This window comes from Juglans regia, chromosome 3 (assembly GCF_001411555.2).
Source record: "Juglans regia cultivar Chandler chromosome 3, Walnut 2.0, whole genome shotgun sequence".
NCBI classification, from domain to species: Eukaryota; Viridiplantae; Streptophyta; class Magnoliopsida; order Fagales; family Juglandaceae; genus Juglans; species Juglans regia.
Window position 1 is genome coordinate 10,808,207 of NC_049903.1, and position 13,750 is coordinate 10,821,956.

The 13,750-nt window shown below is 31.3% G+C and overlaps 1 protein-coding gene across 1 annotated transcript; it reads left to right on the top strand.

Annotated features, from left to right (window-relative positions):
* Positions 1–5,688: 5,688 nt before the first annotated feature.
* On the top strand, positions 5,689–13,750 carry LOC108996559 (disease resistance protein RPV1-like). Its single transcript, XM_018972513.2, has 8 exons — positions 5,689–6,173; positions 6,431–7,526; positions 8,004–8,315; positions 8,405–9,232; positions 9,990–10,146; positions 10,288–10,664; positions 11,600–11,682; positions 13,331–13,750. Exons 1-6 carry the CDS (start codon positions 5,689–5,691, stop codon positions 10,578–10,580), a joined length of 3,171 nt encoding a protein of 1,056 aa, XP_018828058.1. The 3' UTR covers positions 10,581–10,664; positions 11,600–11,682; positions 13,331–13,750.

Genomic DNA, 13,750 nt, shown 5'->3' on the forward strand with positions numbered 1-13,750 from the left:
AACATGTTTTTGATCATGCATTCTTAAAAAAAATATTATAATTCTGCATTTATGAAAGTAAATGTTTTTGTTTCGCATTCTAAACTTGATAAATGCTCATGTTTACATATTAATATATATTCCTTGCTTATTGAATAGTTAATAACTCACCCCTTTATCTTCATAATATTTCAGATGGCTTTAATAGTTTAGCTGAGAATCAGTAATAGAGTACATGAGCAAGATTAGTTGAGAATAGTAGTTGTTTACTTCGGGGTACCAGTACTAGTGGTGGATACATTTATTTATTAGACGCATTTTAGTAAGTTTAGATGATTATGGAGACTTTTGTAAACCCTATTTCATTTTTATTATGTTAACTAAGACGTGGAGATATTGATTTATTTTATTTGTTTTATGGTATTGAGAAACTGATATGTGGATATGTGTGGTTAAATGAATTTGAAACGTTTATGTTTGATCTGGAGTCTAGGAAGTATATACATATTGGATTTGGATATTTTATTAGCATTGTGGAGGTTGATTATCAGGTGACAAAAGTTAACTTCCTAGACCTCTGGGGTTGGGGCGTTACATGATGCATTTAACCCGTTTCAACCATTTTCATATAAATGAGTTGAACTTACCCGTTTATTTATTTTTTAATCCAATTAATATAATTTCATATATAATACAAGATTAACTATATAAATAATTCACATTTATTGTTGGATTCATGAAAAAATATTTTACTATCAATATCAAAACCAATAATGTATAAGAAAACTAATATTTTCATAAAATAAAAGTAGATATTAATGAAAAAAAGTTTAATAGTTTGAGATATAAAGTAGTCAAATATTAATATTAATTTAACATATTTTCACAAAAAAAAGACATATAAGCCTAGATATTTATAAAATTTAAAAATAGAATTTATTTTTGTTATTTGGATTGGTAGCGGGTTTCGTGGGTTACCTGAAATTGACCAATTTATTAATCATATTCTATCGGGCCAACCCATTTTAACCCAAACACATTTATATTAAATACAAACCGGCTTATTTTGTGTTATGTTCGTATCAGGTTTACGGATGAGTTTAAGAGAATATTCATTCAAAGGTGAGTGATTGAGCAAATGCTTGAATGAGGGACGTTGGTCTTTGCATTTTGGGGTTATATCAAACTCAATGTGGCGTTGGTTTTGTAGGAAGCTATAATTTGACATTGTCTTGGGAATTTAAGTTTGATCTATTCCAGCTTTTTGCATGTGTTCAATACATTTCTTGTGGAATCTCTTCCAAAATTCGATGCCATACAAAGAAACCAATTTGATAGATGGTGGTGGATTTCACGGCTTCCTGGTTTGGGCATGCTATATTTCATTATCCAATTCTGACAGAAGTTCACTTAGAAGATGCCCTCCAACATGTCCCTGTTGGTTGATGTGGTTGAATTAAGAGTCGTTGAATCTAAAAGCTGTTGCTGAGGAATGGGGTGAATAGTAGTTGCCAACCTCTGTAATCCTCAAAAAGGTAAATTAGTGCACAAGGTTGGGGGTTCAAAAGGAGGAGGATCGGAGTTGCAGCTGACTGTGAGAACCTCTATCACCTTGAAAGAAAACTGCAGTGCTCTAGCGACACCACATACAAAATGAGGAATTTACTATTTACATTATGGAAGACATGATGGAATTAATGATCAATACTATTACTCGATCGTAAATTATGGTTTTAATTGGCTTATGTTTAGATTCTCTTGTTTATCTTTTATTCTTTTTGTTTGTTTCTTGTTCGTAGGCTCTTGCAAAATACTCGCAAACTGAAAAATATAAATGTGAATGATGGGATCACAAATGATAAACCTGGTTCTATTCATGATTTGGAAAGAGAGGGTGTAGGTAGGTATCAGATAGTATGATTACGAAGTAATAAGGATATCAAACTTATCTTTGACTTCCATTTTGTTCTTTTGTGAATGAATAGTTTTCCCAACGATACTAATTGGCAATTACGCGGTTGCATTATGATGTGGATTTTGAAATCTTGTACGTGTTCTCTATATACTACGCGTTTTAATTTCTTCCTTTTTACATTATTCAAAACGATGATGATGACTACCAAAGGGAAACCATCGACGACTTGTGAGTAGACCGCCATGTTGATGGATGATGTTTCAATTTCAATTTGCTAATTTTAAACAGAAATCACGATGGAAGGGCAAATTCTCTTGCTTTTCGTGGCTGCATCTTGCGCTCACGTCCTATCAAGTCTTAACCGTCGCTGTAGGTGACAGCAGTACTGAGTTCCCTCTGCACTAATTATATAGGAAAATGCTAGATGCCCCCCGCTGGGGGCTCTGCTGGGCTCAAGCATTTTTTGTGTTTTTTAAATTTTTTTTATATAGATATTTTTAATAATTTTAAATATTTTAAAAAAATAAAATAAAAATTATAATATTATTAAAAAATATTTCTTTAGTCACGAAGTAGCTTCGTGATTAAAGAAGTATTTTTAATGATTTTTTTTACTTTCTGATTAAAGAAGTGTTTTTTAATGATATTTTAAATTTATTTTATTTTTTAAAAATATTTAAAAATGTAAAAAAATTCTATATAAAAAATAAATTAAAAAAATACATATAGAAAAGTACATGCTAAGCCCAACGAGAGCCTCCAGCGAGGCTGTAGCATGACCATTTTAAATATTTAAAAAAAAATCATAATATTATTAAAAAATATTTTCTTAATCAGAAAGTAAAATAAAAAATTATAAAAAATATTTTTTTATAATTTTTTATTTTACTTCGTGATTAAAAAAATATTTTTTAATATATTATTTTTTACAATCTGATTAAGAAAATATTTTTTTAATGATGTTTTAAATTTATTTTATTTTTTTAAAATATTAAAAGATCTATATAAAAAATTACTTAAATAAAATACATATAAAATAATACTACACCCTAGCGGGAGCCCCAACGGGGGCTGTATCATCACCCAATTATATATGAGAAATGCTATGCTCACCGTTTGGGGCTCCTGTTGGTGATTTTTTTTTTATAGTTTTTTATTTTTTACTTTATGATTAAGTAACTGTTTTTCAATAATATTATGAATTTTTTTTATTTTTTAAAAAATATTTAAAAATATTAAAAAATTTATGTAAAAAAATAATAATAAAAATGCATTAATTAACGGGAGCTCCAGCAGGAGCTCCTAGCGGTGGGCGATGACCCACCCATTATATATTACAATTACACTGATGGGTCATGCTACAGCCCTGTTGGGGGCTCCGGCGGGGGTGAAGTATTATTTTACATGTATTTTTTAAAATTATTTTTTATATCAATTTTTTAATATTTTTAAATATTAAAAAAAATCAAATAAATTTAGAATATCATTAAGAAAACACTTTCTTAATTAGAAAGTAAAAACAAAATCATTAAAAAATACTTCCTTAATCACGAAGTAAAATAAAAAATCATAAAAAAATATTTAATAATATTTTTTAATAATATTATGATATTTTTTAATTTTTTTAAAAATATTTAAAATTATTAAAAAAATTTATATAAAAAAAAACTTAAAAAACACATCAAAATACATTTTTAGTCTCTAGCGAGAGATATAGCATTTTCCTTACAATGATTAATATGACATGATTTCATATATGATCTATCATTTCTGAAAAACTTTGCCTTGTATACAGAGCTGGGATGAGAAGAAATCATCTCATTAGTAAATCATCTCAACTCCTTTCATATGATCTGACTTTCCAAATACCCCTAACTCTACGTGTATCTTTTGTTCTACCTGCTGCATGATTTAGACGTATGCTTGTTTTGACAAGAGAGCTAGACCAATTCTTACGCAAAGGATACAAAGTCTGAGGTGCTCAATTATTTTCCACAAGCATGCTAATGGACTAGAGGGCGTATGTTCCCACCAGCCTATCTAGAACTTAATTATTTTCAACTAGTCTAGCTAGGCAAAAAGCATTGAGTTAAATTTGAAACCTGTGATGGGGAAGCTTTGATTCTTATATTGATTTGTAAACAGCTTTACCAAATTAATTTACATTTTAGGCATAGATCATCGAAAAAAAGTGATGTAAAAAAATTCTTTGAAGACTAGTTTGGATTCGGAGATTAAATAAAATGATTTTTCTTAAATAAAATATGAAAGTTAAAAAAAATTATTGTTAGAAAATTATTTTATAATATTATTATTATTTTAAAATTTTAAAAAAGTTGAATTGGAATTTAAAAAAATTAAATTGTTTACTATATTTTGTGTAAAATTTTGAGAAAGTTATAATGATGAGATGAGATAAGATAAAATATTTTCTGAATCTAAACAGGCATCTAGTCCAACAAGTCACTGAATCCATTCCATAACCACTCTATAATTGCTACAGTCGAAATAAAACATTTAGAGCATTGGCATTGGTCTATGCATATCCATATCTAAAGTCATATTTGGATAATATGACCCTAAAATCATCCACATTGGCTTATGCATATCTATAAATTTAGCTACCTATGAACAGTTGTTATCTAAATTTAGATAACAACTATTCACCCTACATATTATATTTTAATAATTAATTCTCTCTCCTCCCACTCTCTCTCACACAATCCTTTCATTTTCTCACTCATTCAATAACAAAAAAAACATTCACTTGCACATTCATTTTATTATTATAATATATTATATATATTTTTTTCATTTTATTATATTTTTAATATATTATTATTAAAAAATTATATTTTTTATTATTATATTTGTATTATTAATGTCAAATGTATGTAGTGGATGTTAATTGTAAAATATATATAAAAAAATGAATTTTAGCAAAAAAGTAATAATAATAAAATGAATTTTATTATTATTTTGTTTCAAATATGCATAAGCCAATGTGAGAATTTTGCTTGAATGACAAAGTGGTTATGTAAAAGAGGTAATTTTGCATATGCATATGCATAAACCAATGCTAATGCTCTTACCAAATCATGTCAATTTCTATTATCTTTTTTGAGGAACTACGTGTTTTAAAGTTCTGTTTGGATAGTGAGATGAGATAAGATGAAACAAAAATAATATTGTGAAAACTATAATATTATAATATTTTAACTTTATAATATTTTTTATTCAACTTTTTCTATTTCTTTTTCCAAAACTAAAAAAAATACTCAACTCAAACTATCTCACTACTATTCACAAATTATTTTATTATTATTTGCATCTCATCTTACTCTCCAAATAAGTCCTAAGACTTTATTTGTTTTCACATTTCATCTTATGTAAACTAAACTAATCTAATCTAATCTAATCTAATTATTATAATTTTTTAAATTCTCATATAATAAAAATAAATAATATAATTTTTTTAAATCTCAGAATAAAAATAATATTAAAAAAATAAATTTTAATAATATTTTTTGTAACTTTAATCTTTTTAACTTATCTAATCTGAAAGCAAACGGGTCTTTCATTTCGCATAAATAACGATGACTAAAGTACTGGAAAGACTTTTGAGTTGACCGCAAAGGCAATAGATGATGTTGCTCGTTGCATCTACTTGGAGGTTTTCTCATGCAAGGTCGACCAGTACTCGCGAGTACTCGTGATCTTTTCTATATAGAACTCATGATCTTCCAAATATATTAAGAAAACAAAAAGAGCCCATTCTTCTTGGTCGGAAGAAAATGAAAAAAATCATAACCTCTTCCACAACACCTCGATGGAAGCATGATGTTTTCCTTAGTTTCTATGGTAAAGACACTCGCAAGAGTTTTACGGATCATCTATATGTTGGTTTAAAACGGAAAGGCATTCTCGTCTTCAAGGATGGTGAAACACTCAAGCGAGGAGAATTCATTTCTAAAGAGCTTTTGAAAGCAATTCGAGAATCCATATACGCAATCATCATTATTTCGAAAAACTATGCGTCTTCCAAATGGTGCCTCATGGAACTTGCCGCGATCGTTGAATGGGCTAAGAAGACGGAGCTCACAATTTTGCCCATTTTCTATCATGTGAATCCTTCTGATATAAGAAATCTGACAGGGTCTTTTGAAAAAGCTTTCGCTGCCCATAAAAACAACCTCGAGGTTGGCGTCAAGAAGATGCAGAAGTGGAAAAATGATTTCCGAGAAGTCGGCAATATTGCAGGATGGGTTGTACATGACAGGTAACATTTACATTGATGCCTGCCAAACATAAGTTGGAAACTTTTAGAAAATAACTATTATATATGTTAATAATTGTTAAAATGTTTATCGTCATGTCTAGTCTGAGGGCCAAAGTGTTCCTAAAGAGAAAATTATGAAGATGAATTGAAGTGTAATTTTATTATCTCTACAAAACATTATGCGCTAGCTAAAACATATTGTTTGTCTATGCCTATTAATGTCTCGTAAATAATATTACTTGTCTATCAATTTACAGTTACGAATCAGCGTTGATCCAAGAAATTAGTGGAAATATATCTCGTAAGTTGAATTGTAGATTCTCCCGTCATGATTACGAGAAATTTGTTGCTATTAACTCTCGTGTAGAAGAAATGCTGAACTTAATGGATATGGAATCGAATGATGTTCGCTTCATAGGAATTCATGGGATGGGTGGCGTTGGTAAAACAACTCTGGCCGAAATAATTTATGATAGAATTTCTTGTCAATTTGAAGGAAGTAGCTTTATTTCTTGTATTAGAGAAGAATCTAGAGCTCGTGGTCTAGCTTCTTTACAAAAACAACTTCTTTCTATGATCATGCAAGAAGAAACACATATATGGGATCATCACCAGGGAATCAAGGTGATAAGGAGCATGCTGCGGAATAAAAAGGTTCTTATCATCCTTGATGACGTGGATAGTGAAAAACAACTAATGGCATTATCAGGGAGTCCGGATTGGTTTGGTCCAGGGACTAGGATGATTATAACATGTAGAGATAGTCATCTGTTGAGAACACATGAAGTGAATGATATCTATAAGGTTGAGCAGCTTCAAACTGATGAAGCATTGCAACTCTTTAGTTTGTCGGCCTTCAAGAAAACCCAACCTACAGAGAATTACAAGGATCTATCTATGGATTTTGTGAATTATGCTCAAGGCCTTCCTTTAGCTCTTAAAGTTTTGGGTTCCTTCTTATTTGGGAGAACGATAGTTGCCTGGAGAAGTGCTAGGGATCAACTAGAGGCAATTCCTAATAAAGAAATTATGAATATACTTCAAATAAGTTTTGAGGGGCTGGAGGATTTGCAGAAAGAGTTGTTCTTGGATATGGCATGTTTGTTCCAACGACACAGGCTAGATAACATGTTTTTGCAGACATTAGAAAGTTTTGGTTATTATCCCGCCATCAACATTGACGTTCTCGTAGACAAGTCCCTCCTAATCATCTCAGATGGAATGTTGTTCATGCATGATTTGCTTAAAACAATGGGCAAGGAAATGGTTCGTCGCGAATGTCTTGAAGAACCTGGACGACGCAGTAGACTGTGTCGTCAAGAAGATATCTTCCATGTATTGAAGAATAATACGGTAATGATTAGTCTGTACGTTAATCTAAGAGCAGTGCTAGGTGCAAACTCCAAATATACAAGACTTGTCCAAACCTTTTGTAAAATGAGGAATGTTACTTATCATCCCACACCACACACCAACATATAATTTATTATTTTTATCATTTTATTTAAACGCATATGATATTGATGTGTAAATATGTATATTTAAATGGAAAAAAAAAATGATAAATCACATGTTGATACATGACGTGGGAATGATAACTAGCATTCATTTTTGTAAACACGTGGGTCTCATAAGGGAAAAAAAAAATGAGTGAGTTTTTCGCAATTTACTATAGTGAGGTCCATTTTTTTTATAAAGGGCTTGTGTGAGCTTGTGCATTGGAAACTTGTATATATTATTTCTCCTAATATAAATAGGTATATTTACATTCTAATTGTTCAGGTCAAAGATTTTCCCCACACCTGCTAATCAGTTGTTCTTGGTTACTAGGGAACTGAAGCAATTGAAGGCATAGTCCTGGATTTTTGTCCTAAAACCAAACATAGATTCAATGCCAAAGCATTCTCAAAGATGAGAAAATTAAGACATCTTAAAATTATTCCTCGAATTAGTCAAATTTATGGCTCACCAACTATAGAATGGCATGGAGATCCTTTAAAATCCATGCCAACCTATGAGTTGCGATTCTTACACTGGTCTGGATATCATTTGAAAACGTTGCCAAGCAGTTTCCAACCAAAAAATCTCACTGTACTGCGCATGACTTGCAGCCGCATCAAACAACTATGGAAGGGATTGATGGTAAGTTTTTTACTTGTATAAATACGTATTAATCTTAAATAAGTTAATAAATTCATATTTTGACCCAATTAACTACTTGTTTATAACAGGTTTTAGAAACTTTGAAGCACTTGAATCTGAGTTATTCTGAGAACTTGATTGAGACACCTGATTTGACGGGAGCCCCAAATCTTGAGGAAATAATCCTTGGAGGTTGTAAAAGCTTGTATAAAGTCCATCCATCCATTGGAGTTCTCAAACGACTAAAAATAATGGTTTTAAGTCATTGCGGATGTCTTAGAAGACTTCCAGACCAGTTCTGCTTGGAATCTCTTGAATTTATGAGTCTTACCGAACGTTCAAGACTTGAGAAGTTTCCAGAATTTTTGGGAGATATGACATCACTGAAGGGCTTGGTTTTTAGCGAGCCTATCAAAACAAACTTACCATCATCATTTAAGAGTTTCTCTGGCCTTCGCTATTTATATTTAAAAGATTGCAAAAACATTTCAGTTTTTCCTAGTTTTATATATAGTTTGTCATATCTTGATCGTCTCTGTCTGGATGGTTGGTCAAGACTAGAGAAATTTCCAGACTTGAGTAGATTGGAATGCCTTAGCCATTTTACGGCACTGGGAACTGCTATAACGCAAATACCATCTGTTAATCTAATCCCCAAAAGCATTCTCTCCTTAAGTCTCGAAGGACGCAAGTGGATGCCACGTAAATCAACAACAGATTCGGCCATCTTCTTTAATGACTGCTCTTTGCCAAAACAAAGCTCAGATGCCACCTATGATATTGGATCACTTGTAGAATATCAGATGGAAGGAGTATTTGAGGTAGAAACAATGTACATCGATTTTGACAGCGAAAGAGAGAATATTTTAGACATGGCAGGTGGAGGTCGTTTTAGGAATTCATTCTATGCCGATGCGGTGAGTCTCTCTCTCTCTCTCTAAAAAAAAGTCTAAGGGTACGTTTGGATAGTGAAAATACTTTAAAAGAGTTGAGAATATTTGTGAATAATTATGAGTAAAAATTGGAATGAGTTTATGGATCCCATTAAGAGTATTTTGAGTTGTTTGGATGTGTGAAGTATGTTGAGTTGTTGACTTTTGGATAGTTAGTTAAAAAATGTGTGAATTCTATAAATATTATAGTGATTTTATTATAGTAATTTTTTTCATATTAATAAATATTGTAATGATTTTATTTTATTTTTATATATATAATAGTGATAAATATTATAGTAATGTTATTTTTTATTTATGTATAATAGTGATTTTATTTTTTATTTATATATAACAGTGATAAATATTATAGTGAAATTATTTTTTATTTATATATAACAGTGATAACTATTATAGTGATTTTATTTTTTATTTATATTTGATAGGGATAAATATTATAGTGATTTTATTTTTTATTTATATTTAATAGTAATAAATATTATAGTGATTTTATTTTTTATTTATATATAATAGTGATGAATATTATAGAATGTTTGTGAATAGTTATAAGTAGAGATTGAAGTGGGTTTGTGAGTTCCATTGAGAGCATTTTAAGTTATTTGACATGTGAAGTATTTTCATAAGTAAGAGAATATTTAAAAAGTGTTGAGAAGACTTTACTACCCAAACGTAGCCTTAATTTCGCAGCAATTAATATATCTTTTTGGGCGTTGTTTTACAGATATATGGGTGGTCGTTGGGATCTGGAATCCCGAAGTGGGTACACAATAAATGTAATGGCTCCTCTGTAAAGATAGATTTGGAGGGAAATATGAAGCTGGGTATGGGGTGTGCTATCTTTATTGTTTGTGATTATCATCAATTCCATTCCCCTCAAGGTACTTCAATTTCTTCGTTATTCAAGGAATCCTTTGTTTATTCTTCACATGTGGGGTTTACGTTTTGTTTTGAGACGGATGAAGGTAATTTAGAAGATTTTTTTTACTACCTTTTATTTCCTTCCCTGGACCTCTCTTTAGACGAGCCAATTGGATTCTGGGCATATATACCAGCTCCGCCATTTTTGGAACGCTGGAAATCGAATAATTTGGATAAACAGAGCTTCATTAAGATGTCAATTACAGCAGAAATGGATTATTGCCTTTATCGTAGACCAATACAAGTAGAAGTGAAAGAATGCGGGATGCATTTAGTATGTCCGGATGATGATAATTCACAGTCCTATAATAGCATCGCTCCTCATCTTGGTTTGGGATCTTCAAATTTAGATTTCTATCGTGGATTTTATTTTTCTTTGACGACGACGAAGTGATCATAAAATCTTAGATTGATTAAAGGAATCATGCATGCAGTCGATCGACCACCCAAGCTGCTTTTCTTCTTTGTCATGTTTCTGGTACGTTATGCTACCTCTGCCCCTCATCTCATATTCGCATCTCCAAAAAATTGCATGCAGTTTAGTCATTTCTGCTTCTTTATGTATTTAATATATATAATGAAAAATATTATTAATGTTACGTGTATGGAAATGATCGGGGAACCTTCGGCTACCTATTCATTGAGGAACTGGGATTCAGTATCTAGCTGCCTTAACATTGGAGAATTCTTCACGAAATGATGTGGTCCTCTTCTTTTCTTTTCTTTTTTTTTCCTTAGCAAGTAGTAGATTCATTCCAAAACAAAAACTGTTCCATACAACAAATAAAGAAGGAAAGCAACTAAATCAAAAAAGTACTAAGAAGGTGGGTCTTTCCCATTATGGAAATCCAGCAAACACTTTGAGATTTTGATGAGTGAGATATTTCCAAACTCTATATATTTATATATACACAATTTATAAAATATAAATATATATTTATGTTTACAATTCTTCTATATACAATCACTGGTGTGAAACCGGCGCGGAACCGGCTGACGTGGCAGTGCCACATTAGCTAATATTTTATTAAAAAAAAAAACGTGTGAAAGAAATATGCGAGGGAAACTAAAATTTCATCATTTCTTTTCCTCTTTTCCCATCATCCTCAGTTCCCCACCCAGGTGCCTTCGTCTTCAAACCCCACCTCAGACTCTTAGCCCTCATCCTTTTGCGAGAGCCTCCTCCGATTTTTCACTCGAACCTCCTATGCCCGCGTTCGCTCCTCCCTCTATCTCATCGCCCTTTGCTCAGATTCATAGGTAACTCCATTGTCATTTCTCTCTCTCTCACACTCTTCAAAGTTCAACTCGCTCGCAAAATTTCACTCTTTAACAGGTTTAACTTGTTAATCTTGATTTTAACATTCTTCACTTCTTAAATTTATATATTCTATTATCTGTTTGATTCTCCAGAACCGTAAGAAAATATGGATTCCTTCCATACTATAACATTGAGTTCACCCCGTGTTTCTCTAGCAATCAAAACGGAGTGTAAGGTATCCATCTCTTCTTGGATGTAGAGATTTATGTTTTCAATATTTTCAACGTTGTGTTTGATGCTTTAATACGTTGTTGATCTGTGGCTCCATTGATTTTTTTATGTTCTTTTTAATTGATGTTGGATTTCACATTTCAATTAATTGTGTTTGAGTTTTGTAAAATTCATACTTAGGTTTCGTTGACTCGCTACTATTTTCGTAGAAGAATTTTTTCAATTTTTTGCAATCTTAGATGTGCTCGTGTTTGTATCTGCTTCTTTTTTTTTTCGAATCCTCTCTTTGCCTTTGAATGTTGACTGAGTACTTTAAGGAAATGGTGTATTGGATTTAGATACAATAACAAGATTTATGATAAGAATAATTTTTCGTAAGATAGATTTAAGTGAGAATATTCATTTTTGCTTCTATGTGATCCTATTCCTTGCTTGAAGATTTTCTGTTGATGGGCTATTTGGAAGGTGAATATCATGAGATTTCTTATATGCATTGCTTCTTCCTGCGTTTCTGCTTGTGATTTTCTCTTTTTGTAAATGATTTGATAATCTCTTTCGTGTGTCACTTCCACTTATTAATACTTAAAATTTTATTTCTCCTTTCTCATACTTTTGTAGATATCCCGTTATAATCAATATCATTGGTGTTTAGTGTTAAGAATTTCACTACATATTTTGAAATTTTGTTATTTTTCAAGGGAATTAGGTGGTTGTGCTGCTGTTTGCCATTTGAGGACATCAGCAAAATGAAGTAATTTACACATTCTCTTTAGATTTTATGAAAAGTTGTTAATGATTTTTTTTCTTAAAACATGGTAAGAAATGATTTTGTGTCACCTTTAGATATAGAATATCGGAGATAAGAATCAATCAAGAAGTTGATTATCATCATATCTTCAAAAGTGAGGGTGTCAGTGATTAGGAATATTTTAGATGATGATAGGGATGAAGTGGATGTTACAACATGAATTCTATAGATGCTACATATACTCGTTATTTTAGAGGAAAAATCTTAAAAAAAACTAAATTTATGAAAACTCTGGAAAATCATTAAAAAAATTTCATGAAAAGAGATAGATAAATTATAGCTTGTTAAGATGTGGCCAAAAGGCAAGCTTGGTATAAGTTGTAAACTCAGACATCCAGGCTTCAATTATGCACAAGAGTTTTCTTGGATTACCCGATACATGGTTTTGGTGGGTGAGATTGTGTATTTGGATTTGTCTTAAAATATAAAGAAATCAAAGTGGAAGAGTTATTTCCTTATAACCATATACTGTGTCTGGAAGTTGTAGAAGCAAATCATGAACAAGTGTTATTGCAATTTTGTTAAATTTATTAGAAGAAAATTTTGCATTTTCTATTTCAAAAATCAGCTTAACATCCCAAAGTGCACTACCATTGTTATCTTAATTCAACAGCCATAGCCTATGGCTCATAGGACTAATTGGTACTGTGGGTGCAAGATCTTTTTTGGGGTTTGTACTTTCTAGTTTTACTTTCCACATTTTCCAATAGGATATTCGGTTTGTGCCTTCTATTTCTGTATAGTATTATGAATTCTTTATTATTGAGTTTTAACTGCTCTATATGATGAATTTTAATTTCAATATATACTAATATCTTAGCATTTCTTCCCATTTGGATAACAGGGGCCGTGTGAGATGGGATACGGCTAATTTGGAGGATATTGAAGCAAATAAGCCTGTGAGACAGAAAATCACTGAACCCAAGACACCATATCACCCCACGATTGATGATGATGGTGCACAGTTTTTTATGAGCATCGTTGAATGAGATTCCTTGTGTAGGTTCATAGGGGGAACTAGAGAATTTTTACTGATGCAAGGATAGATGAATTACTACACCACGGACTAGTAGTGTTTGTCTACTGTGTTGGTGGTACAATTTGTTATGGAGAATCTCTTCTATTTGTTTGTATTTGCAAGTGGAAGAGCCCTATTGTTCTGATGCACACCTCTAGAAATTCTTGTTAGATATAAAGTTGTGTAAAATCTAAGGGCATAGTAGCTTGCAGGGTGGGGTTGGGGGTCTACTATGATCAAAATGAG

Excerpts from the sequence above, each read along its gene's own strand:
- LOC108996559 (XM_018972513.2), top strand. The coding sequence starts at position 5,689 with ATGAAAAAAATCATAACCTCTTCCACAACACCTCGATGGAAGCATGAT. Across the intron at positions 6,174-6,430 it reads GGATGGGTTGTACATGACAG|TTACGAATCAGCGTTGATCC; the intron begins GTAACATTTACA and ends ATCAATTTACAG. Across the intron at positions 8,316-8,404 it reads AACTATGGAAGGGATTGATG|GTTTTAGAAACTTTGAAGCA; the intron begins GTAAGTTTTTTA and ends TGTTTATAACAG.